Source organism: Giraffa tippelskirchi, chromosome 2 (genome assembly GCF_054371585.1).
Source record: "Giraffa tippelskirchi isolate mGirTip1 chromosome 2, T2T-mGirTip1v1.2.pri, whole genome shotgun sequence".
Lineage (NCBI taxonomy): Eukaryota > Metazoa > Chordata > Mammalia > Artiodactyla > Giraffidae > Giraffa > Giraffa tippelskirchi.
In genome coordinates this window covers 121749894-121776106 of record NC_137276.1, presented here as the reverse complement: position 1 = coordinate 121776106, position 26213 = coordinate 121749894, and the positions used below count along the sequence as shown (strand labels likewise).

General features: G+C 35.7%; 1 protein-coding gene and 2 long non-coding RNA genes across 3 annotated transcripts in view; 2 read left to right on the top strand and 1 right to left on the bottom strand.

Annotated features, from left to right (window-relative positions):
• Positions 1-26213, top strand: part of LOC145538467 (uncharacterized) — a 153496-nt gene that overhangs the window by 52160 nt on the left and 75123 nt on the right. The gene's annotated exons all lie outside the window — the stretch shown is intronic.
• LOC145538462 (arylacetamide deacetylase-like) lies at positions 5571-24965 on the bottom strand. The gene is made up of 5 exons (XM_081570519.1): positions 24828-24965; positions 17276-17498; positions 13491-13560; positions 11822-11993; positions 5571-6167 (listed from the first exon to the last, which is right to left on the bottom strand). Exons 1-5 carry the CDS (start codon positions 24963-24965, stop codon positions 5571-5573), a joined length of 1200 nt encoding a protein of 399 aa, XP_081426645.1.
• Positions 5693-17128, top strand: LOC145538466 (uncharacterized). The gene is made up of 2 exons (XR_014076872.1): positions 5693-6033; positions 13862-17128. It is a non-coding gene; the product is annotated as an uncharacterized LOC145538466 (long non-coding RNA).

Sequence of the window (26213 nt, the reverse complement as noted above, 5' to 3'; positions counted from 1 at the left end):
CTGGATTATGACCACTATCCCTTCCCTTTTGTCCATGGGTTCCTGAGTTGTTGAGGGAAGCCTGCCTTCAGATCCCTTACCATGGGAGACTCTCCACAGGGCAACACACAACATGATGGCTGGCTTCATTAGAGTAACACAGGGAGAGTGGGAGTGCCAGCAAAAGAGAAGTCACAGTCTTTTATAACCTAATATTGGAAATTCTGTGATCTCATTATTGCCCTATTCTATACTTAAAAGGGAAAACATGAAGTCCAGCTCATAGAAAGGGAGAAGATAACATGCATGTGTGTGAAGAGCAAGAGTTGGGGAGTCATTTTAGAAACTGTCTACTACTAAGGAGATAATTTTTTAAAAAATACAAAGTAGTAACACTGATATTTAAAAAAATAAGGTGGTACAGTCCTATATATCTACCATAGAAGTAAAATTCATAATTAAAAATCTCACAAAGAAAACTATAGTACTAGGTATCTTTGAATTTGAGTTCTTTCAAATATTTAAGGAAGACATACTATGAATGCTACACAAAGTGGTATTTCTACTCATTTTAGGAGATCAGCATTATAATGATACTAAAGCAGACAGGGCATTACAAAGAAAAGAGAAATACATATCAATGTTCTTCAAGGACATAGATAAAAATCTTGAGCAAAGTATTAGCAAATTACTCTTAAAGAAAAAGTAATATTTTAAAATGTCTTGTCTTCAGCAGAGGGAATAAAGTCAAATGTGACGTTATGGTGTGATGGTGACCAGGGTCTTTTGAATCATCTCAACCTAGCCAATTCAAGATATTTAGAGAAGATACTGCAGGAAAACGTGATTTTCTTGGAAAACCATTGTGAGTAGAATGTTCACCAAAAAATGACCAAATCTTCAAAAAGGTAGCCTCATAAAAATACTAACTGGGTTTTCTCATTTTTGACCACATATACTTTTAAATTGTTTTTTCTAAAAACATACATTTTCTAACTTTCATCCTTAAAAAAACTTTGTAATGCAATTTTTAAAGTTTATGCTCTGTTTACAGCTACAGCAAAATATTGACTATATTCCCCATGTTGCACAATACATCCTTCTAGCCTATCTTACACCCAATAGTTTGTACCTCCTGCTCCCCTACTCTTATATTGCTCCCATCCCTGTAATCACCAGTATGTCCTCTATATCTGTGTCTGCTTTTTTTCATTATATTCACTAGTTTGTTGTAGATTTTAGATTCCACATATAAGTGATATCATATAGCATTTGCCTTTCTCTTCATTTTAAAATATGTAAATTTATTTAAAATAAGCACCCAAATGAAAATCTTGTCAAGAGGAGGTGAGGTAGAGAATATTTGTGTTCATTTTATTTCTTTTTAGAGTAGCTACTACTGATGCTATCTCTCCAGATAAATTAGAAGCTCAGATTGCATCAGGCAGTTGCAAAATGTAGAGATGAAGGAGGATATGCACACAGAGATTGCCACAAACAACTATGATTAAATTATCAACTATGAATAAGTCAAAAGAAAAGGCAAAAGGCAAAGGAGAACGTCAAAGTTGAGCAAGAAATCATCACACTTCAAAAGCTGACAAGAAGACAGGTGCATGAAAACAAGAGATCTCACATGCTATGGGACAGTTTGGGGGTCTCTCAAAGACCTTTATCAAAATAAGTAGGCCTGGCAGTAGTTTGAGGAATGATACAGTGCCAGTCTTGTGGGGAATTACACATGACAGCACTTTGTGCTGTGTTTTTTGTTGTGCATTTTTATGCCACCTGACAGAAATTTCTATTGATGATTTCTCCTTTTCTTCAGCAGAGAGCAAAGGTGTCATGATGGGCAGTGGATAAAAATGTGGGGCTGAATTTATAGTCATTCACTGACTGTCATGTACCCTGATGCTGATGGAGCACAATTAAGAGTCTCTAACTGGAATAAAAATTTGTTCTTTAAAAAAAGAAAGGAAGAAAAATATTATACAAAGTATTGTATGCCATTATGGAATCCATCTTTTGAATACAAAAACTGATCAACTTTGTCGATTAATCCACTAGATAAACTGAATTTTAAAAAAGCATATTTTATCTTAATTTATGGAGCAACCATATTAGACAAAATTCAACAATTATTTTCTGGTTCCAAAGTCACCAAGGAAACTTGAGTTAGAAGAAAATACACATATTTGGTGAAAAGCAGCTCTAACATACAGACCTAATATCAAACAGTTAAATGATAGACCTACATCAAATCCTCAAAGGTGATGCTGTGAAAGTGCTGCACTCGATATGCCAGCAAATTTGGAAAACTCAGCAGTGGCCACAGGACTGGAAGAGGTCAGTCTTCGTTCCAATCCCAAAGAAAGGCAATGCCAAAGAATGCTCAAACTACCGCACAATTGCACTCATCTCACATGCTAGTAAAGTAATGCTCAAAATTCTCCAAGCCAGGCTTCAGCAATACGTGAACCGTGAACTTCCAGATGTTCAAGCTGGTTTTAGAAAAGGCAGAGGAACCAGAGATCAAATTGCCAATATCCGCCGGATCATCGAAAAAGCAAGAGAGTTCCAGAAAAACATCTATTTCTGCTTTATTGACTATGCCAAAGCCTTTGACTGTGTGGATCACAATAAACTGTGGAAAATTCTGAAAGAGATGGGAATACCAGACCATCTGACCTGTCTCTTGAGAAACCTGTATGCAGATCAGGAAGCAACAGTCAGAACTGGACATGGAACAACAGACTGGTTCCAAATAGGAAAAGGAGTCCGTCAAGGCTGTATGTTGTCACCCTGCTTGTTTAACTTATATGCAGAGTACATCATGAGAAACGCTGGGCTGGAAGAAACACAAGCTGGAATCAAGATTGCCGGGAGAAATATCAATAACCTCAGATATGCGGATGACACCACCCTTATGGCAGAAAGTGAAGAAGAACTAAAGAGCCTCTTGATGAAGGTGAAGGAGGAGAGTGAAAAAGTTGGCTTAAAGCTCAACGTTCAGAAAACTAAGATCATGGCATCTGGTCCCATCACTCCATGGGAAATAGATGGGGAAACAGTGGAAACAGTGTCAGACTTTATTTTTTTGGGCTCCAAAATCACTGCTGATGGTGACAGCAGCCATGAAATTAAAAGACGCTTACTCCTTGGAAGGAAGGTTATGGCCAACCTAGATAGCATGTTTAAAAGCAGAGACATTACTTTGCCAACAAAAGTCCGTCTAGTCAAGACTATGGTTTTTCCAGTGGTCATGTATGGATGTGAGAGTTGGACGGTGAAGAAAGCTGAGCGCCGCAGAATTGATGCTTTTGAACTGTGGTGTTGGAGAAGACTCTTGAGAGTTTCTTGGACTGCAAGGAGATCCAATCAATCCATCCTAAAGGAGATCAATCCTGGGTGTTCATTGGAAGGTCTGATGTTGAAGCTGAAGCTCCAATACTTTGGCCACCTCATGCGAAGAGTTGACTCATTGGAAAAGACCCTGATGCTGGGTGGGATTGGGGGCGGGAGGAGAAGGGGACGACAGAGGATGAGATGGCTGGATGGCATCACCGACTCGATGAACATGGGTTTGGGTAGACTCCGGGAGTTGGTGATGGACGGAGAGGCCTGGCGTGCTGCAGTTCATGGGGTCGCAGAGAGTCGGACACGACTGAGCGACTGAACTGAACTGAACTGAACATCAAATAGTTAAAATCTGAACACTGGAAAAAACAACAGTCTCCAATCTCCTCAGTCTTTCAGTCCCTAAAATTATACTGGAGATCCTAGACAGTTCAACAAGACAAGAGAGACCTAAAAGACATGCATATTTTTAAGGAATAATTAAAACTCTTATTCACAGATGACAGGATTGTCTACAAAGTAAATCATAAATCATTTAGTCTAAAGCTATTACAACTAATAAGTAAATTAAACAAGGTCTTGGGATATAATATGATCAATATATAAAAGCAAGTGTGCTTCTATATTCCTGATATCAACAATTAGAAAATGAAAATTACAAAAAGAAAACACTGCAATTTGCAATGGCCTTTCAGGTATAAGCTTAAGAAAGTATAAATAATAATCATATAGGAATTACACATCTGTACCTCTGTTCTTGTCAAATTCATTAGTCAATTCAGTCACTCAGTCGTGTCCAACTCTTTGCGACCCCATGGACTGCAGCACGCCAGGCTTTCCTGTCCCTCACCAACTCCCTTCATATTCATTCACTTATTTGGCAGTGATTTTGCTTGTTTTATGTTAAAGTATCACATGTAATACACTGATTCAGTTAAGCATGAATTTTTAGTACACTGAACTCCGAGTAACACTGGACTGTCTTTATTAGCTAAATTTTTCTGTTGCAGCACCCTTTGAGGCAGGCAGAGGATAATGGCAAACACCAGTAATGAAAGTATTCCACAAAGATTTCTGAAATATGTTTTTCAAATTATTGAATTCATAATGTTTCAGAAAGTCTCCATTTAGAAGCACACACACAGAGGTACAAATTTTTAAAAATCAATTTATTTCATGTAAAACATCTTCAAACTTACCTACTTCATTCCTTAATAATTTATTTTCCCAGAATTATTTTAAAATACATATTATTATATTGAGGTTTGGTATGTGGATACGGAGAAGGCAATGGCACCCCACTCCAGTGCTCTTGCCCGGAAAATCCCATGGGCGGAGGAGCCTGGTAGGCTGCAGACCATGGGGTCACTGGGAGTTGGACACGACTGAGCAACTTCACTTTTGCTTTTCACTTTCATGCATTGGAGAAGGAAATGGCAACCCACTCTAGTGTTCTTGCCTGGAGAATCCCAGGGACAGGAGAGCCTGGTGGGCTGCCCTCTATGGGATCGCATACAGTCGGCCACGACTGAAGCGATTTAGCAGCAGCAGCAGCAGCATGTGGATATGGATATATGTATGGTGTGTGTGTTCACACATATATATACACATATACATATATACATATACAAGCATATGTCACACACCTGTATATATATACATATGTATGTACATGTATACAAATATATATATATTTTTTGCTGACTTATGTTTCTCCTATTACTGACCAGCCACACATATTTGTAATTATTTTCCTATACTGACTCCTTGCCAATCTCAAAGACCCAGGTTAACCAAATGTATATGTTGCTTTTGTCTGGTTAAAGTAAGTTCTCCCTACCCTCTCATCAAAACTCAAGAGATCCAGATATCTTTAATGTATAATGACTTATATTTCATTTTCCTGGACTAAGGAGTTGAGTTGTGCACTAAGAAATGTATTCTGCAATGGCAAACAGTTGATATTGAATTGGGACAAAAAAAAATTTAGAGAAACAACTTAATTCATGCTAGCGATAAATAATATCTATCTATTCTGAGGAACAAAAGTGAATGAATTACTCTAAAACTAATGTATAAAAATCATTCATTGACAATAACAACAATTACCTACATGCAGATTTAGAAAGACTGTAGTCTATAAAACACATATTCCTAATGTGAATACTCTCAGTGTTTGTCCTTTTTTCCTGAAATTCTGGGGCTTATCTTTTTCTATATTGATCAGATTTTTACTACAGGTTTTCATGTAGCCAACTAATATACTGATTGGCTGCTCTAGAACCAACTTTAGTAAAAAGAAAAGAAAGTGTTCCATGGAATGCACCCTCTATGTGGTTATGGACCACTCGAACTCCAGAATTCTGAAGTCGAGTAACATACATGAGTCCATCATCTCTTAAGACATCATATTGACAAGTGACGACATAGGTCAGGGGTAAACCACGCAACTTGCTGTCATCAGCTAGCAATGGTGAAGCTTTCACATCTAGAATCCCTGGATATCTTTTAGCCAGCTCTGAACTACCATGAGTTGGAGTCTTATAAATGTGGCCTTTCTTAAACTTCTCAGGGAGCAAAGAACTCCAGTTAACAAATTTGAACAGATGGCTTGATTCCAGAGGAATGTGTTGGTTGGAAAGCATTGCTTTCCTAAGTGATCTATCTGTAGTAAAATATTCACTCCAGAATCTGACTGTGAGTAACTTGGGCAGAACTGGATAATGTGCATTTTCTCTATATGATGGCAAATCGAAATCAAAATTCTGAAGGGCAGGATATATTAAAGATTGGACCTTGAGTTTGATCTTGACATCTGGATCTTCTAAGAGCTGAAAAAAAATTAGAATGTTGTTTAAATAAATCTCTTAAATGAAAAAAAGAAATAATTACAATGCAAAAAATGTATCCTTAAATTTAAAATCCTGAAAAATACAACATACAACATTTTGATAAAAAATAAACATGTCAATATCAACCAAATTTTAGTACTAGATATTGATAAAGTATATGAAACTTTTAATTTCCAAGGCAAAAATAATCAGTCTTGATTGTGTAAGATAGACTGTGTAAAATCTTTTGTTTTGATGTGAATTTCATACATAGGTAAACTGGATTTGTAATTTGAAGCACTGCATATATTTAATCCTCTCTTTTCCATTATTAAAAATATTTTACATATCTAAGTATGTCAACAATCATTGAGATGGGAAGGAGATAGCTTAATACTGAAAAGATGTTTAATCTTGCATAAATCTCCACAATGTGGAATTATTTTTTCATTTCTTTGAGCATTGCTCTGTCTTTTCTAGGGCTAGTCCCCATCTTTCCAGGAACAGTAGAATTTTATAGTTTTCTTCTAAGCTAAGTTTTCTGCAATATACTTCTGCTACTGAAACAAAGAGATTATTGTATCTGTCATAAAATATGTATCTAGTAACCCATGTGTTTTCTTTTTTGTACAATAATATTTGGGCAAATTAAAATTTTCAGACTTTCCAAAGGTTGTTTTTCCAAACACTACCAACTTTATCTTCTATTAATATATGCCTGGAGCACTGGTCTACTCAAGAGAAGTCAGACTGATTAGCACACTGAAAAACAGTATTGTTTACACATCATTCAGAGCACTGGTCAGGACTTCAGGTACAATTTGGTAGTGGTAGTGTGTATCCAATTCCAAGAGAATATTTTTAATAACTAACCTTTAAGTATGATGTTTCTTCTAAGAGTTTTTGCTTACATACATTCAAAGTTAGAAAACTCTCTTTTTATTATTAAGAGTTTACTATTAATACATTAATAAATTAACTAATAGTTTACTATTTTGCTTCATCTTTAAAGATGTTAAATATTATCTCTAAACAGTTTAATTTGAGATTATCGTAAGATTTTTTCTTTTAATTGTTAATTTGGATAATTGTATTAATAGCTATTTTAATGTTAAACCTATCACATTCTATTGGAATAAATGCAAGATAATCATGCTATACTACCTTTTTGATGTATTGCTTAATTTTTTGGCTAGTATTTCATTTCATGATTTTGTATCTATGTTCATAAATGTGAATGCCTGTAATTTTTCCTTCTTACACTGACCTTGTCAGGTTAAGAATCATGACATATCAACTTCTCAAAATGCAACTTTTGTTAACTTTCTGAATTCTTTTTTAGAAGTAGAGATATTTGTTTTAAAAATACATGTTAGAGTTTGTGTTTAAATCTATTTGACCCTTCACTAACTGTGTGTCTCTGTGTAAAAATATTAAAATGACTATTCAGTTTATTTCATGATAGTAGGATAATTCTTGTTTTATATTTCTCCTACAGTCAGTTTTTCCTTTGGTGAATCTTTCCATTTCATCAAATTTAGCAGCATAGCAGTAAAAGTGTTCAAAGTATACTATTGTCCTTTTAATATCTGTGAGATATGTAATTATAGTCCCCTCTTCATTCTTTATATTGGTTTATTAAGATTCTCCTCCTTTTTTTTTTTTTTTTTTGGTCTATCTCACCAGAGATTAGGGCTTCCTTGATGGCTCAGTAGTAAATTATTCACCTGCAATGCAGGAGGGAAGATTCTCCTGGAGAAGGAAATGGCAACCCACACCAGTATTCTTTTTTGGGAAATCCCAAGGACAGAGGAGCCTGGCAATTCAAGTTCATGAGGTCGCAAAAGAGTCGGACACAACTTAAGTGACTAACCATCACCACCAGAGATTAATCAGTGGAAGTACATTTACTGACTTTGCTGATTCTATTGTGTTTGTTTTCAACTTCATTTTTATGTTTTTCTATCTCTCATATACTTACTTCTGTTATTTTATCTTTCCTTCTAATTTTTAGGCACTCTTTTCTTTTTTTAATTTCATGAAATAGTTGCTGGCTGGTTCAATTAAATAATTTTTATAAATTTAGTTAAGGCTGTATGTTTTCCCCTGTATATTGATATAGATGTATTTCTTACAGCATAATAATAATATTTTCATTGTATTGTGAAAGTTGCTTAGAGTTGTCTCCAACTCTTTGCGACCCCATGGACTATGCAGTCCATGGAATTCTCCAGGCCAGAATTTTGGAGTGGGTAGCCTTTCCCTTCTCCAGGCGATCTTCCCAACCCAGAGATTGAACCCAGGCCTCCCTCATTGCAGACAGATTCTTTACCAGCTGAGCCACAAGGGAAGCCCAAGAATAATAGACTGGGTGGCAGTTTAAATATTTTCACATTTTCATTGTTATTTCTTCTTTCACACTTGGATTAATCAGGAATGAGCATTTTATTATCAAAACATAGACTTTTCTCTTGACATTTTATTGGTAATCCAAAGTATTGTGCTAACTGTGGATAGAGATATAATCAAAATAACTTGATTTCTCAAATTTTATTGTGCATACAAATCACTTGGAACGCTTGTTAATATGCATATTGTTATTCAGGAACTCTGTGGTAAGAGCAATGATTCTCCATGTCTAATAAGTGCCCAGATGCTGCTGATACTGCTAGTCCACAGACTATGCTATGAATAGCAGGGATCTATTTGGTTTCTGTTCTTTGAATTGATTGAGACTTGGTTATAACCCTGCATATGCTTGATTAGAAAAAATATTTTTTTTGTGCTTGAAAAGAATGTACTTTCTGATGATTATTATTTTATGCTCACTCTTAAATTTATTAGCCAAGCTGTTCTAGTACTGAAAGAGGTTAGTAAAATTCTTCCACTTTTGCTATTAATTTGTCAATTTTTCCTTTATTTCTATCAGTTTTGCTCTGTGTATTTGGAGACTATGTTATTAATTGCATTTAAATTGATAGGATTTTTTTCATCTTCCAGTGGAATGGAATTAAAATTAGGAATGTTACATGCTAACTCTAGAAATAGTTTTTTCTTCTAAGACTAATTAATCTGATTATAAAGTATTAGTGATCATACTAATTAGCATTTGCATATCTTCTACTAACTTTTTAATTTCCATCTATCTATTTGCCTATATCTTACTGCATCTTTCGCACAACTTACGGTTATTTTAAAATTTTATTATTTCCTTATTTTGTATTCTACCAGAAGTTTTAGTACTTCTACACTAAAACCTTTATTAATATATTTGGTTTAAACTTATAAAATTTATCTATTATTGTACATTCTGTTTATCTCACCTATTCTTTTTTCTGTCTTTTGCATTTTTTGATATATTGTCTCATCATTCTATTTTCTTGTGATATCCTTTTATTTGTACTTTTTTAAAAGAAATTTTTTATAGGTTATACTAGGAATTAAAATAGAATTCATTAATTTATCAATGTCTAATATGAATTGTATCTTTATTATCTTCTTATACAATAGAAAGTTATTAGAATACTACAATTATAATTAGTCCCTTCATGTATGTGTTATTGTCAGTTTTTAATATTAATTTCTTTCTATTTTTAAAATCACAAGACACAGTTATTAATGCTTTATACAGTCAATGTTCATGTTCATTTCTGGTTTGTCAATATGTTTGCCATTTTTTTCCTGTTCTTTATTTTTTCCTGCCTTTTTGACCCTCCATCTGGGGTTACTTTTCTTCTGCCTTAAATAATCCTCTTTAAAATCTAAAGGATATTATGTTGGGTTGTGAACTCTCTTGAGTTTTATTTGTAAGAAAAGTGCTCATTTGGTCCTCAGACTAAAATATATTCATATTAGGCATTTTCTAGTGCTTTTTCTGTGCTAAGTTGCTTTAGTTGTGACTCTATGGACTGTAGCTTGCCAGGCTCCTTTGTCCATGGGATTTTCCAGGCAAAAAACTGGAGTGGGTTGCCATGCCGTCCTCTAGGGCATCTTCCCGATGCAGGGATTGAACCTCTGGATCCTGCATTGGCAGGCAGTTTCTTTACCACTAGCACTACATGGGAAGCCCTTTCACCATATGCTTAATGTCTGTTCTCATTATTGTCTGTTCAAAACACAATTTGTCTGACCTCTCCCAATATTCTATACTGTATTGCAGTCAATATATTGACCAACTTCTACATTGTAAAACCAAGAGTGAACTCCAACATAAACTATGGACTTTAGATGATTATGAGGTGTAAATACAAATTCATTAACTGTAACAAATGTATTACTCCGAGTGGGAATGTTGAAAATGAAGAGGTTATGTTATGCATGGCAGAGGGTGTATTGGAAATTTAAAAAATATATATTTGTTTAGGCTATGCTGTGTCTTCACTGCTATGAAGACTTCTGTAGTGCGGGGAGCAGAGGCTACTCTCTCTAGTTGTGGTGTGTGGACTTCTCATTGTGGTGACTTCTCTTGTTGTGGAGCATGGGCTCTAGGGCACATGGGCTCAGTAGTTATGGTTCCCAGGCTCTACAGCACAAGATCAATCGTTGTGGTGCATGGGTTTAGTTGCTCTGGCATTGGGATCTTCCCAGAGAAGGGATGAAGCCCATGTCTCCCGAATTAGTCAGTGGATTCATCATCATTGAGCCACCAAGGAAGCCCTGGAAATTTCATATCTTCTCAATTTTTCTATGGATCTAAAACTGCTCTAAAAGTACAAAATCTTAAAAAAACCCTACATTGAATGCTTAATTTTGATAGCTAATATTTTTACTTATTGAAGTTCTTGTTTATTTTTCAAATAAGTCCTATTACTTTATAGCTTCTTCCATGAACATATTTCCAAGTTTTAAAATATATTTTTATTTAAATTAAACAGATTCTACTAAAACATTTTTTCTAAGATAACAGTATCTATATCTGGGTGATTATTTTCCTATTAAGTAGTTCTTATTTTCCTCTTTATCTGTGTACCTGCATACCTTCAGATTTTTATTGATAGTTAAAGTAAAAAATTAGTTTTAGAGTTAAGAATGAAAAAAGAGTTAGTTTTAGGTATAAATTGAAACCTAAGACGACATGCCTTCTTGAAGTGATGACCTGTTTCTGGTAAGCCTACATACACATATTATATTATACCATAATATACAATATTATGAATACATATTATGAATATACTCAGATAACATACTTTATTCTGATTTCCTAATTATGTTTATTGCTATCATTTATTGATTTCCTCTCACTAAAAATACCTGTAAACTATATAGGAAATTGTTATCAGCATTTTACATAAAAAGAAGTATTAAAATATGAAATTGTTCTTTGTAATCTTCCCTAAATAAGTAAGATGAAAAATAATGACATATTATATTTAAAATTTAGATGTACAAATCAAAAATTATTAAATGAAAGATAAATAAAACATAGTGGCTCAGGTGGTAAAGAATCTGCCTGCAATGCAGGAGACCTGGGTTCCAACTCTGTGTTGGGAAGATCCCCTGGAGAAGGCAACCCACTCCAGTATTCTTGCCTGGAGAATTCCATGGACAGAGAAGACTGGCTACAGTCCATGGGATGACAAACAGACACAACTGAGTGACTAACACTTTTCACTTTTCAAAGAACACATAGTAAGTGAAAATGCTGAGCATCTTACCCGCTGTGTCACTGCTGCAGCTAAATTCCCTCCAGCACTGTCTCCAGAGATACCAATTCTTTCAGGATCTACACCATAGCTTTTGAGAATTTGGAGGTCTAAAAACCATTTTAATGCAATGTACACATCTTCAAATTGAACTGGAAAATGATACTTTGGGGCTAGTCTGTAGCTGTAAGTAGAAAAACAATATTTCTTCCATCAGTGATATTTTGGTCATTTAAATTTTTATTTTATTTTTAATTCAATTTTATTCTATTGTGAGATATAGTTGATTTACAATGTTGTGTTAGTTTCAAGTGTACAGCAAAGTAGCTCAGTTATACAAATGTACATCTCCATTGTTATTCAGATTCTTTCCACATATGTGTTATAAAAGAATATTGAGTAGAGTTCCCTGTGCTATCATCAAGTCATGTACTAAAACTAGGTCTGGACTCTTGATTCAAAATCAAAAGCAAAAATTTATTTTTCACCAACATAATATTTGTTGGGAAGCATGTTTTTCTTAATCATAAGATTTCACAATCTCTAAATATCACATCTATAAAATTAAAATTTAAAGTTCAAATGTTAAATTTGGTTCGATCTTAGGGGAAAACCTTTTTAGCTGTTATCTTTTCTTAGCTAAAAATGTGTACAGAATGATTATTTTTGATAACTGACATCTTGTTTTTTAAAAAATCAGTCATTATTATTACTTGTTTCTCCAGAATTACTTTTCAAACTTTTCAAAACGTTTCAATTTGACATGACATTATTACATTAGTTTATTAATTCTGAATTATCTAAGGTTTAACTTTAAGTAGATTCTCACATGGAATGTGTTCTATAGAAAATTTAAATGCTTTTCCTACTCTTTCTAAAGTGTGAGTTAGAATGGACTTTGAGATAGGTTCTCTCTTACCTTTCATGTTTAACATGAATAATAGCTGCTTTTATCAATGGAATACAACTTCCAGGCACCATTCCAAGCACTGTTACATATAGTATAACAATTAAGCCCCACATCACTACTGAGATATGCAAATTATCAATTAGAGTTAAACATTCTTTAAAATATCACACAGTTACCAATTTGCAGAGCCTACATTCAATCCCAGTCCTCTGGCTTCAAAGTCCTTATCCTTAATACTCTGCTAATTATAGGGAAAAAATCCAGAGGTGGTGGTTAGGTCCATGTGATGTGTATGCGCGTGTGTCTGTGCATGCACATGCATGCTGTCCCTTCAGTTGTATCTGACTCTTTACAATACCACGGACTATAGCCCATTAGGCTCCTCTGACCATGGGATTCTCCGGGCAAGAATACTGGAGTGGTTTGCCATGCTCTCCTCCAGGGAGTGAACTCTGGTCTCATATCTCCTGCCTTGACAGGCAGACTCTTTACCACTAATGACATCTGGGAAGCCCAGGTCCATGTCATACTGTTGGTTAATTTCACTTGAACTATTTCTTGACTCTCTAGTTTTTGTCCCCTCTTGAAATACGTGTAAGTGTGTTTTCTCTCTGATGTTGGACTGGGCAGCCTCTGACATTAGGTTTCTCTGTCCATAGTTAATGTCATCAGAGGCATGGATTAATTTTGGCCATAATTAGACACTCTATAGTTGAGTGTATATTAATATGTAAGGCATATGACCTCAAATCAAATGAACACAGCTCTTACTTGGTTGATATGACAACTGCATCAAGTTTGTCTGCTGTCCATCTTGATAGAAGGTCATAGGTATAATAATCTGAATAAAAGAAAAAATATTGAACCACTAATAAGAATTGAAAAATGATACTGTTAAGAATAATGTTTACTATTGCGGCTTTATGATTACTTCTTGAAATACTACCTAAAGAATCTAACTCTAGGATAGTGTTGATCAATACACATATTCATCTCAATAGAATGTGAATCATTTCCTTCAGTGAGCCTTTCACTTGCCCCTGGTCAGCTTTCCTGTCCATTTGCCAAAGTTTTCAATGGGCTAGTCAAATTAGCTTTGTGTAGCTGCCTATTATGTGATTTTTGCCTCTATGTGATTACAGGCTGGGAACGAAAATTTGAAGACATATGTTTTCTAACATTAAGGAACTCAAATCTATGGCGTATAGGGGCAACAACGAAAACAAGCAAGAAGATAGCTGCTTTAATTGAGGTGGGTAGAAAGTAGTGCTAAGATATAGGGGAGAAGTCTCTCATTAATCTTTCCACTGGTTCTGAGTAGAATTTAGAAAGGATTTGAGTAGACTAGAGATTGCAAGTTTGTATAAATGTTTTCTATGAGGAGTCTGTACGTATAGGTGTGTGAGTTTGAGTGTGTGTGTTTTGGGAATTGGCACTCATGCAGGTACAAATTTAGCAAAATAGTTTAAAGACCAAAGCTTTGAGGCCATTTGAAAGACAAACCCACCATAGTAAAAAAATTTTGTTTAGAAACACAACTTTATCAATAGCGATTAATAATATCACCTGTTCATGGTAATCATTAATTAGCACTCTCTCAATTACTTCTTATGCTCCCTCTGCCAACATGCAACCTCTCCACTGAAGTCCTCTTTTTCTTCCCTCTCATAGCGAGACTTGACCCCTCTTCTGTTTGCTGGCAAAACTTTGCCCTTGTATCTTTTTCAGTCTTCACCCATCATGACTGAGTTAACATCTTACCATTCTACCGTTTCTGACTTCATAAAATCCATGAGATTGTCCATGAGGCTTTCTTTTAACATTTCAAGATTCTTTCACCATTTGGTACTAACTCCACCCTCTTTCCTGATGTTTTCTTCTCTCTACTTTTCTTTTATATCTCTGACCACTCTTTGTCCAATGGAATGACTGTCATCTTTTTCTTCACCGTTGAAAAATAGTTTCATGCCAACACTCACACAACCTAGAACACTGGCATTCAGAATCCATTTCTGACCTAGGGAGCTGAGGCCCTGCTCTGGGCCCTGCATTTTGAAGAAATACAGGATTTGGGATTTTTCTGGTTGCCTGCTACACTATAGGGTACAGACCCAACAGAGAAAAGTGGCATGTCTTACCCTTACAAACTGTACTCTCATATCCTGGACTTTGGGTCTTGAACAGAGTCTTTCTACTTTTAAACTACAATCCTATCTATGGTGGTATCCTACATGAAAAATGGTACTAAAGGTCTACTTTCAACATAAACACTAATCTGTTTTTCTGGAGTACATCTTGATATGTGGAAGGGGTAGAAATTCTTTTGGAAAAAAAGAAAACACAACCTATTACTTAGTCCTATGCTCTTAAGCAGTAGATGATTTCAAGAAAGTAGACTATATCTTAACATTTAATTTAAATAACTGGGAATTTTTTCTACCTCTATATGAATCCCTTTGGATACTTGGAAAATAATCATTTCAGTCTTGAAGAATAAATCAGAAGTTTCCAGCAGTATGTTAATGAGTTCAAAAGACAAAAAGGCTTTTTTATTTGCTCGGTTCAGTTCAGTCGCTCAGTCGTGTCTGACTCTTTGCGATTCCATGGACTGTAGCACGCCAGTCTTTCCTGTCCATCACCAACTCCTGGAGCTTACTCAAACTTATGTCCATCGAGTTGGTGATGCCATCCAACCATCTCACCCTCTGTCGTCCGCTTCTCCTCCTGCCTTCAATCTTTCCCAGCATCAGGGTCTTTTCAAATGAGTCAGTTCTTTGCATCAGGTGGCCAAAGAATTGGAGTTTCAGCTTCAGCATCAATCCTTCCAATGAATATTCAGAATTGGTTTCCTTTAGGATTGGCTGGTTTGATCTCCTTGCAGTCCAAGGGACTTTCAAAGTGTTCTCTCAAACACCACAGTTCAAAAGCATCAATTCTTGAGCACTCAGCTTTCTTTATAGTCCAACCCTCATATCCATACACGACTACTGGAAAAACCATAGCTTTGACTAGATGGGCCTTTGTTGGCAAAGTAATGTCTTTGCTTTTTAATATGCTGTCTAGGTTGATCATAACTTTTCTTCCTAGGAGCAAGGGTCTTTTAATTTCATGGCTGCAGTCACCATCTGCAGTGATTTTGGAACCCCCCAAAAATAAAGTCTGTCACTGTTTCCATTGTTTCCCCACCTATTTGCCATGAAGTGATGGGACTGGATACCATGATCTTAGTTTTCTGAATGTTGAATTATATATATCCAAGATGGAGAAATAGAAGTACGAGTGCTCAACTTCTCCTGTGAGAACTCCAAAATTACAACTTGCTGCTGAACAGTTGTCGACAGGAGAACGTTGGATCCCACCAAAAATAGATATCCCATGTCCAAGGGCAAAGGAGAAGCCCCAACAAGACAGTTGCTGCTGCTGCTGCTAAGTTGCTTCAGTCGTGTCCAACTCAGTGCGACCCCATAGACGGCAGCCCACCAGGCTCCCCCGTCCCTGGGATTCTCCAGGCAAGAGTACTGGAGTGGGTTGCCATTGCCTTCTCCAATGCATGAAAGTGAAAAATGAAAGTGAAGTCGTTCAGTCGTGTCCGACTCTTCACGACCCCATGGACTGCAGCCTACCAGGCTCCTCCATCCATGGGATTTTCCAGGCAAGAGTACTGGAGTGGGGTGCCATTGCCTTCTCCGCAACAAGACAGTAGGAGAAGTGAAATTGGATTTAGAATCAAACCCCATACCCCCCAGAGATGCTCAGAGGGCTCAAATAAAACCTTGTGCACATCAGGAGAACCCATAGAGACTGAGTCAGACCTGCCTTTGAGTGTTTGAGTGTCTCCTGTGGAGGTTTGGGTCAGCCGTGGCCTGCCATAGGGCAGGGGCTCTGGGTGCAGCAGACCTGGATATGGCATAAGCCCTCTTGGAGAAGGTCACTACTAACCCCACCACAGAACCTCCAGATCTTACACAGGACTGGGGAAACAGACTCTGGGAGGGCACAAACAAAACCTTGTGTGCAACAGGACCCAGGAGAAAGGAGCAGTGACCCCATAAGAGACTGACCCAGACTTGCCCATGAGTGTCCAGGAGTCTCTGGCAGGGGCGTGGGTTGGTGGTGGCCTGCTGCAGGGTTGTGGGCACTGAGTGTGCAGTATGTGCACAGGACCTTTTGAAGGAGGTGGCCATTATTTTCATCACCTCCATGATAGTTTGGCCTCAGGTCAAACAACAGGGAGGGAACACAGCCCCACCCATCAAAAGAAAATTGGATTAAAGATTTTATTTCCTAAGGAGTTTAATCTCCATTCTGTAAAACTTGTAAGTTCTGTCAGTGAGTGATAGGATCAGAAGCTCTCATAATTTTTGTAACAAAAGTGTTTTAAATTCCAAATGTTAATAAACTTTTATTCTGACTGAGATTTCAAAAACTCCATTAATTCACATTGCTTGAATGAAATGAATTTCACAAACAGGAACATGATATTTAATTTTTAGATCATAATATGATAGTAATCATATACATTATGTGAAGTGAATCTTTCAACATATCACACTTACCATTACTACCCAAACACCAGCCACCACCATGGACATAAAACAAGCTTCTTCTTAATGATTTTGTCTTTCGTTGGGGCACATATATACGGACAGGAATGTTGTTAAATGTTGTATCTCTCACAGTTATATTTTTATCTGATGTTGCTGAAACACTTTGAAAGCTTGAAAAGAATAGGATGGCTTCCATGAAGTGGCTTAGTCCCAGTGTTTCAGCAAACCAGGCCTAAAATGAAATACATTCACTTACATGTATATTCTAAATGTAAAGAAAGCTTTTGAGCCAAGAATTGCACATTAATCTTCAACATGATCATAAGTGTTAGTTATGCAGTCTCAGAAAATCAGCCATGATACCACCAGAAGATATATGAACCCAGATGCTTTATTACTATATGATGAATTAGCATGAGTGACACCAATCCTTCTTATACATTTACTCAATAGTAATATTAATATGAAATATATAATTCTGTGTTAAATACTATCAATATCCTGCAGACCCAGGCAAACTCTTCATTCCCCCCCCCAAAAAAAAGAAAAAAAAGAAAAGAAAAATCAGAGTCAAATGGAAAACTTATTATAAAAGGACATCCTAACATAAAATATGGTTATAATTCTTTGAAATAGTTGTGAAAATGCTGGGGAAGAAAAAGGTTTTTGACTTATACTTGAACAGAAACTTTAATGGGAAAGTGGAGTTTGGATGATCAACTGGGCAAAAGGCCTTTCAGTCAGATAAAATTAGCCTAACCTAGAGAAAAACAGAATTGTGGTGTTAGAGAAATACAGGTCATTTGCTATTCCTATACTTCCAGACTTCATGAGGTTAAGTAAGAAGAAAGAATTCTTAAGAAGTATTGTATAAAATATATACACACTTATTAAAAGCAAAACAAAACAAAAGCCTAGAATCTATGATACATATATTAAAATTCAGTTTGGTTGAGATTAAGAATTTATTAAAAAAATGTTATAAAGCATTTGAAAATACAACCACAATGTGAATAATGATATTTGCATTATTTTAATTATGAAAATACTATTCTTTAGAATGGGCTTCCCTGGTGTCTCAGATGGTACAAAATCTACCTGTAATGTGGGAAATCTGACTTAAACCCCAGGGTCAGTAAGATCCCCTGGAGAAGGGAATGACTACCCACTCCAGTATTCTTGACTGGAGATATATAACAAACTCATAAAAATAAGAAATAGACCAATACTTCAATACACAAAAGACTTCAGTACCTGTTTCATCAAAGTTATAGAATGATTGGGGTTCTAAGGAACAAAAATATTCATTTTCAAATATATAATTTCAAAGAAATAGCAGACACAAAACAATGGTGTAATAAGCATTGTTTTAATCTTCCTTCATTTCTCCTAATTTTATAAAAATGATGGTAAAAAACACATCTTAATATTAATACAATTATGCTAAGGAAGCAAAATACAATTGGCTCTCCATATTTTAGGTATTTGATCTGTGGTGGGTTGAATCCATGGATTCAAAATTCACTGATAGGACAATTAACTGTGTTCATTGTTCTGTGCTATTTTATATAAGGGGCCTGAAAATCCACAGATTTGTTATCTGAGAGCCAATTTCTTGCCAGCTCTGATAATGAGGGACAACTGTATTATCATCTATACCTCTTTAAAAGGCATATTATCAAGAATGAGAATAACAAAAGGAAGACACAGCAATTCTAAAATGTGTCTGCATTCAGTAATAAAGCTTCATAATATAGGAAGCAAGAACTGAAAAAAACTGAAAGGAAAAACAGAAATATCTGAAATTACTAGTTGGCAATTGACACTCCTATCTCATTAATTGATAGAGCAAGTAAACAAGAAAATAGTCAGTATATAGAAAATTTGAAAAACACTGTGAACCCAACAGAACTAATTGACATATTGAAGATACTCCACCCAGTGACAACAGAATACACATTCTTTCCAATTGCATGCAGAACTTTCACAAAGATGTTGTTGTTGTTCAGTTATCAAGTCGTGTCTTTGTGTCCCATGGAATGCAATACACCAGGCTTCCCTGTCCACTATCTCCAAAAGTTTACCCAAGTTCATTTCCTTTGAGTTAGTGATGCTATCCAATCGTCTCATCCTCTGCCACCCTCCTCTCCTTTTGCCTTCAATCTTTCCCAGCAGCAGAGTCTTCTCCAATGATTCAGCTCTTCACATCAGGTGGCCAAAATGTGGGAGCTTCAACTTCAGCATCAGTCCTTCCAATGAGTATTCAGGACTGATTTCCTTTAGGATTGACTGATTTGATCTCCTGGCAGTCTCAAGAGTCTTCTCCAGCACCACAGTTCAAAAGCATGAATTCTTTGGTGCCCAGACTTCTTTATGGTACAACTCTTACAACTGTACATGACTACTGGAAAAACCATAGCTTTGACTATATGGACCTTTGTTGGCAAAGTGATGTCTTTGCTTTTTAATACTCTGTTTTGGTTTGTCATAGATTTCCCTCCAAGAAGCAAGTGTCTTCTAATTTCATGGCTGTAGTCACCATCCGCAGTGATTTTGGAGCCTAAGAAGATAAAATATGTCACTGCTTCTACTTTATCCCCATCTATTTGCCAAGAAGTGATGGGTCCAGATTGCCATGATCTTAGTTTTTTGAATGTTGAGTTTTAATCTAGCTTTTTCACTCTCTGCTTCCACCTTCATCAAGAGGCTCTTTAGTTCCTCTTCACTTTCTGCCATTAGAGTAGTATCATCTGCACTTCTGAGATTGGCAGTATTTATCCTGGAAATCTTGAGTCCAGCTTCTGATACATCCAGCCCAGCATTTTGCATGATATGCTCTGCATATACTTTATGTAAGCATGGTGACAATATACAGCCTTGTTGTACTCCTTTCCCAATTTTGAACCAATTTTTCCACGTAAGGTTCTAACTGTTGTTTCTTGACCTGCATACAGGTTTCTCATGAGACAGGTAAGGTGGTCTGGTATTCCTATCTCTTTAAGAATTTTCCACGGTTGGTGTGATACACACAGTCAAAGGTGAAAAGCAGAAGTAGATGTACCATATGACATATTTGGGGAAAAAAATCAGCAAGTTAAAAAGGATTAAAATAATACAGAGTATGTTGTCTATTTTATAATTAAAATAAAAATATGAAACAATGATTTATGAGGAATCCCCACATACTTGGAAATTAAACAACATACTCCTAAATAATTCATTGGTCAAGGAAGAGATAGCTCTAGACATATTGAAAAAAACATTCTGAAGCAACTGAAAATGAAATCATACCATATCAAAATTTGTAGAGTGCAGGTGAAACATTGACTGAAGGAAAATTCATAGTTTTAAATGCATATGTTAGAAGAGAAGAAAGGTCTAAGGGAAGTGAGCTAAGCTTCCTCCACTAAGAATTTACAGTTAGATTATCAAATTAAAACAAAAGTATGGAGGAAAGATGTAAGGCAAACAAAACCCCAGAAATCAATGAAGTCAAAATAGATAAATAAAACCAAAGATTTATTCCTTGAAAAGAAACTATAAAATTGATCAGCCTCAGGTCAGATTAGTCAGAAACAAAAGAGAAGATGCAGCTTACCAATATCAGAAATAAGTGAAAGGACAACATTTTAGATGCTCAGACTCATAGACAGCAATCAGTGTGTGCTCAGATCAACTGGCCTGGCCACTCAGTGAGTGTGCAGTGTAAGGCACAGTGGGACTAGTACTTGGAAAAGTATAAGACATTGAGGAAAGAAATTGAAGAAACAAAAATATGGAAAGATATACGATGATTATGAATGAGAAGAATCAATATTGCTAAAATGATCATACTCCCCAAAGCAATAGAGTCAATGCAATCTCTATCAAAATACCAATGACATTTTTCACAGACTAGAAAAAAGAATTCTAAAATATGTATGAAAACACAAAAGACTCCAAAAGCCAAAACAATCTTGAGCAAAAAGAACAATGCTGGATGTAACATGCTCTCTGATTTCAAACTATACTACAAAGCTACAGTAATCAAACAGTATGATATGGGAATAAAACAGACCCGTACATCAATGGAATAGAATTGAGAGCCCAGAAATAAACCTACACTTATATAGGCAATTAATCTATGACAAAGGAGGCAAGAATATATAATGGGGAAAAGACGGCCTCTTCAATAAATGCTATTGGAAAAACTGGACAGTTACATGCTAGCAATCAAACTAGACTACTTTCTCACAACATATACAAATAAATTCAAAATATATTAAAGACTTAAAAGTAATATCTGAAACCATAAAACTCTTAAAAATTAGGCAATATGTTCTTTGACATCAATATTAGTAATTCTTTTTGAATATGTCTTTGAGGCAAGGGAGACAAAAGAAAAAATAAACAAATAGGACTACATCAAATTAAAAAGCTTTTGCACGGTGAGGAAAACTATCAACAAAATGAAAAGGCTGTCTACTGAATGGGAGAAGATATTTGAAAATTATATAACTCATAAGGGGTTTTTTATATATATATATATATATATATATATACACACATATATATCTCCAAAATATACATATATTGGATATATATATATAGTATATTTTGTATTGTATATTTTGGATATATCCAAAATATACGAAGATTATTAAAAATTAATCATGACCTTGCATTTGCCAAAAGCAGCTGATTTCACTTTCAATGATATGAACTGAAAATGAAGTTGTCCAAGTACATATTTTGTTGACCTGATGAATAAATTAATAGAAAAGCAAGCTAGAAAAATCTTGTGATCAATCAAAAACATAACATTAATAAATTATTATTATTCATTATAACACACAAGTTATATCAAACTATAGATTTACAATTTGTAACTTTATATTGTTATTTGTGCATTCACTATCACCCATATTTTATTAGTAATAAAATGTTTTTAAAGGAAAAGTTTTATGTTTTAATGCCTTTGTGCTTTTCTCTCTAACTTTTGGACAAGGATTCTTGCCTTTTTATTTTGAATCAGGCTCTACAAATAATGTAGCCAGCTCCTCTTGATGTACAATTGATAGGCATATTATGGATGAATATAGATGCACAGACAGGGGCTAGACTACTATTTTGCTTCCATAATGTAGTATTTATGTCAGCCACTGTCATGTACACTAAATGCACCTATTAAAACTGAAACAAAGCTGGTTGTTACAGAGTTGAAGGTATTTGATATTTATTTAGCCTGGTGCAAGCACTCCCAGACTTGTCACACAATAGCAGCATTATGGCTCAGCTTAAGGGACTGCTGCTGTTGCTGCTGCTGCTAAGTTGCTTCAGTCGTGTCCGACTCTGTGCAACCCCGTAGACGGCAGCCCACCAGGCTCCCCCGTCCCTGGGATTCTCCAGGCAAGAATACTGGAGTGGGCTGCCATTTCCTTCTCCAGTGCATGAAAGTGAAAAGTGAAAGTGAAGTCACTCAGTCATGTCTGACTCAGCTTAAGGGACTAACTGTGGGAAAATTTATTTCCTGAGCTTCATAGGCAGAATGTAAGAGAAACACAAAATAGAATTATACTAAGATACAATTTATCATTTATATTGATAAAACAAAATTGAGAAAAATTACAATATACTTTGTTGCGAACCTGACAGAGCATAGATATTCTCATGTCTTGTTGGTTGGAGTGGAAAATATAACAGGGCAATTTTGTAATAATTAGCAAAATTCCAAAATGCTCAACAATCCCACTTCATGGATTTATCATAGACAAGACTCAGCCTCTGAATGTTTTTTATGTATTATCATTTTATTATTTATAATAACAAAATCCCAAAAAGAAAAAAAGCTTGAACCTCAATAGGCCTAATCAAATGAACTATGGTTTATATTCACACTAAATCCTTTGCAGTATGCAAGTGAATGAGGGGGCTTTATATGTGAAGATGTGGAAACATCTACAGGATATATAACAAAATGAAAAATGTAAAAAACACAATAGAATACTTGCTATGTTGTTTCTCATGTAAGAATGAAAAGAGGATAAGAATATATGCTTTTTATTACTGTATTATAGGTATTATTTGTATAAAGAAGCCCCAGGATGAATCACAAGAGGCTAATAAATTGCTTTTCTTCAGAGGCCTGGGCTGAGAATAGAATGAATGAAGACAGGAATAGGAGCAGGAATTCTCAATGCTTATTTTTTTCATATTGATTTGATTTTTGAATTATATGGATGTGTGTGTACATGTTCAGCCACTTCAGTCATGTCTGACTCTTTGCAACCCTATGGACTGCAGCTCACCAGAATTCTCTGTCCATGGGATTCTCCAGGCAAGAATACTGGAATGGGTTGCCATGCCCTCCTCCAGGGATCTTCCCAATCTGGGAAAGGAATCTGCATTTCCAGCATCTCCAATATTGCAGGCAGATTCTTTACTGCTGAATCACTGGGGATGCCCATATGGATGCATTACTATTCAAAAAATAAAATTTATTTAAAATTATTTTTTTAAATAGAGTGGACTACATGAAACAGTAGTGAACTCTTCATTCCTGGAAATATGCATGTTGAGTTTAGAGATTTCTAGCGGTTGGAACTATAGCAGCCTCCAGTCTCTACCACCAAACAATCTTTGTTGATTACTATTTTTTATATATAGTGAAAGAAAGAGAGAGGGACAGAATGAGAAGGCTAATTTTTCAGGGAGAATGTTAGAGGAATAAACTGGATTAGGTTCCCAATGAAGTAGTCATAATAGAAACAAAAGATCCACGATAACCCTATATGCGAGACAGAATAAGAGACACAGATGCATGGAACAATTTTATGGACTCTGAGGGAGAAGGTGAGGGTGGGACATTCTGGGACAATAGCATTGAAACATGTATATTATCATATGTGAAACAGAACACCATTCCGTGTTCGATGCATGAGACAAGGGCTCAGGGCCGGGGCAATGGGATGACCCAGAGGGATGGGATGGGGAGGGAGGTGGGTGGGGGGTCCAGGAAGGGGAACACATGTAAACCCATGGCTGATTCATGTCAATGTATGGCAAAAACGATTACAATATTGTAAAGTAATTAGCCCCCAACTAAAATAAATAAATTTATAAAAAAAAAAAAAAAAGTAAAAGTAGAGAAAGTAAAACAAGATTGTCACACAAACACACACATGCATGCACACACATGTGCACATTTTTACTTACTGCTCCTTTCATGCACTGGAGAAGGAAATGGCAACCCACTCCAGTATTCTTGCCTGGAGAATCCCAGGGACGGCGGAGCCTGGTGGGCTGCCGTCTATGGGGTCGCACAGAGTCGGACACGACTGAAGCGACTTAGCAGCAGCAGCAGCAGCAGCAGAATAGATTACTTTAAAATTACAACCTGAATGTCTCCCTGGTCATAGTGTTAACAGTCTGCTCTGAGATCGTTCAGAGGTATAGCATTTCACAACATCAGCAGAATTTGACAATAGGAAGCTAAAGCTATGTAGAACTCACAGAAACAAAACAAACACATTGGGAAACTTAGAAAATTTGCATTTTTTGATTAGCAAATGTTTTCACTTACCAAATATCTTGATGTTCGTAAAGAAGTATCTAACAGCATTATTTTCCATGGTTCTTCAACATTATCTGGGAGGGGTTTATAAATATAAGCTGCTAGGAAGATTCCCAATATCAGAAAGCCTAAGGATGTTTTCCCCATATTGCAACTGTTTCTTTCCTAAGCAAGACAGTATTATATCTCATTTAAATGCCTGAAACTAAATAGTCTTGGGGCAAACCCCACCCAAAATTATTACATAACTTCTGAGTCAAGAAGATTTCTCACTGGCACAATAAATTGCCACAGGGCAGTTTATAGTGTTTATAAAAAAATACATTCTGATAAAGATCAGGTCAAATTTTTCAGCTTTAGCAAAGGAGAAAAATATTTGTGGAACTCCAAAATGAAAAAGAATATTCCTTCTCAAAGTTTCTGGAAAATAGATTAGAAGCACACTCCCCCCAAAATAGAGTAGAAACACTACTCTTTTCTTAAAAGAGTAGTAAGCGAAGGGTTCCATAAAAATGTTTTGATATATCTTTAATAAAAGCCAAGTAATTATAATGCAAATAGAGTATCATAAGAGATATGTAGTGATTGGAATAGTTTTCGAGAGAATGATGGAAAACTTTGCTGCACCCAAGCCCAAGCTGTCTTAGGTCCACTGTTTGATAAACAGGAGAAAGGTAAAGGGCTGTGTAAAATAAAAAGCACTGACATAGACTTTGTAAGTCCAATTTTTAAAGTTCATTTCTTAGTTTAATATATAACTTGCTATTTCAAATTCTATATTGGTTAATATATAACCTTGACTCATAGATTGTTAAATAACTCCACTATAAAATATTGAAAGTGAAGATGTCTTACATGGATCCTTAAGCTAACTCTGCTGACTTTAAGGTAAAATGAGTGTTTTCTTTGTCATGATTTTACTTTCTAGAGAACAAGAAAAAGAATTTGGATAACTACTTTTTCTATGTTTTCAAAGGAATTCTAGCATAGAGGTTGGTTGGTATAAAAGGAAAAATTTTAAAGCACAGATCTACTTGCCCAGGAGAGAGAGAATCAAAACTTAATGCTATATTTCACTAGAACCCTTCTGACACTCATTTCCTTAACAAACCATGAACTTCCAATAACCCTGACCTGAATCTAACTGGAGATTCTTTCATGACTAATGATTAAGGGCATTTGTATACAGACCTATGGACCCAACAGTACTACATGGACAGCTACCTTTCAGTTCTTAATGACCACCACCATTGTGGCAGATGCCCTTTCACTTTTCAGTTCTCAAAAAGTCTGCTTTTCCTCTTTCAAAAATGACTCAGTGAATTTCTTGCCTGGTATGCAGTCTTTGCCTGGCAATTAACTTAGCATTAAAACAAAAACATATAAATTTTTCAT

Excerpts from the sequence above, each read along its gene's own strand:
- LOC145538462 (XM_081570519.1), bottom strand. The coding sequence starts at position 24,965 with ATGGGGAAAACATCCTTAGGCTTTCTGATATTGGGAATCTTCCTAGCA. Across the intron at positions 13,561-17,275 it reads CTGGTGTTTGGGTAGTAATG|ATTATTATACCTATGACCTT; the intron begins GTAAGTGTGATA and ends TCTTTTATTCAG. Across the intron at positions 6,168-11,821 it reads CTGCAGCAGTGACACAGCGG|CTCTTAGAAGATCCAGATGT; the intron begins GTAAGATGCTCA and ends ATTTTTTTTCAG.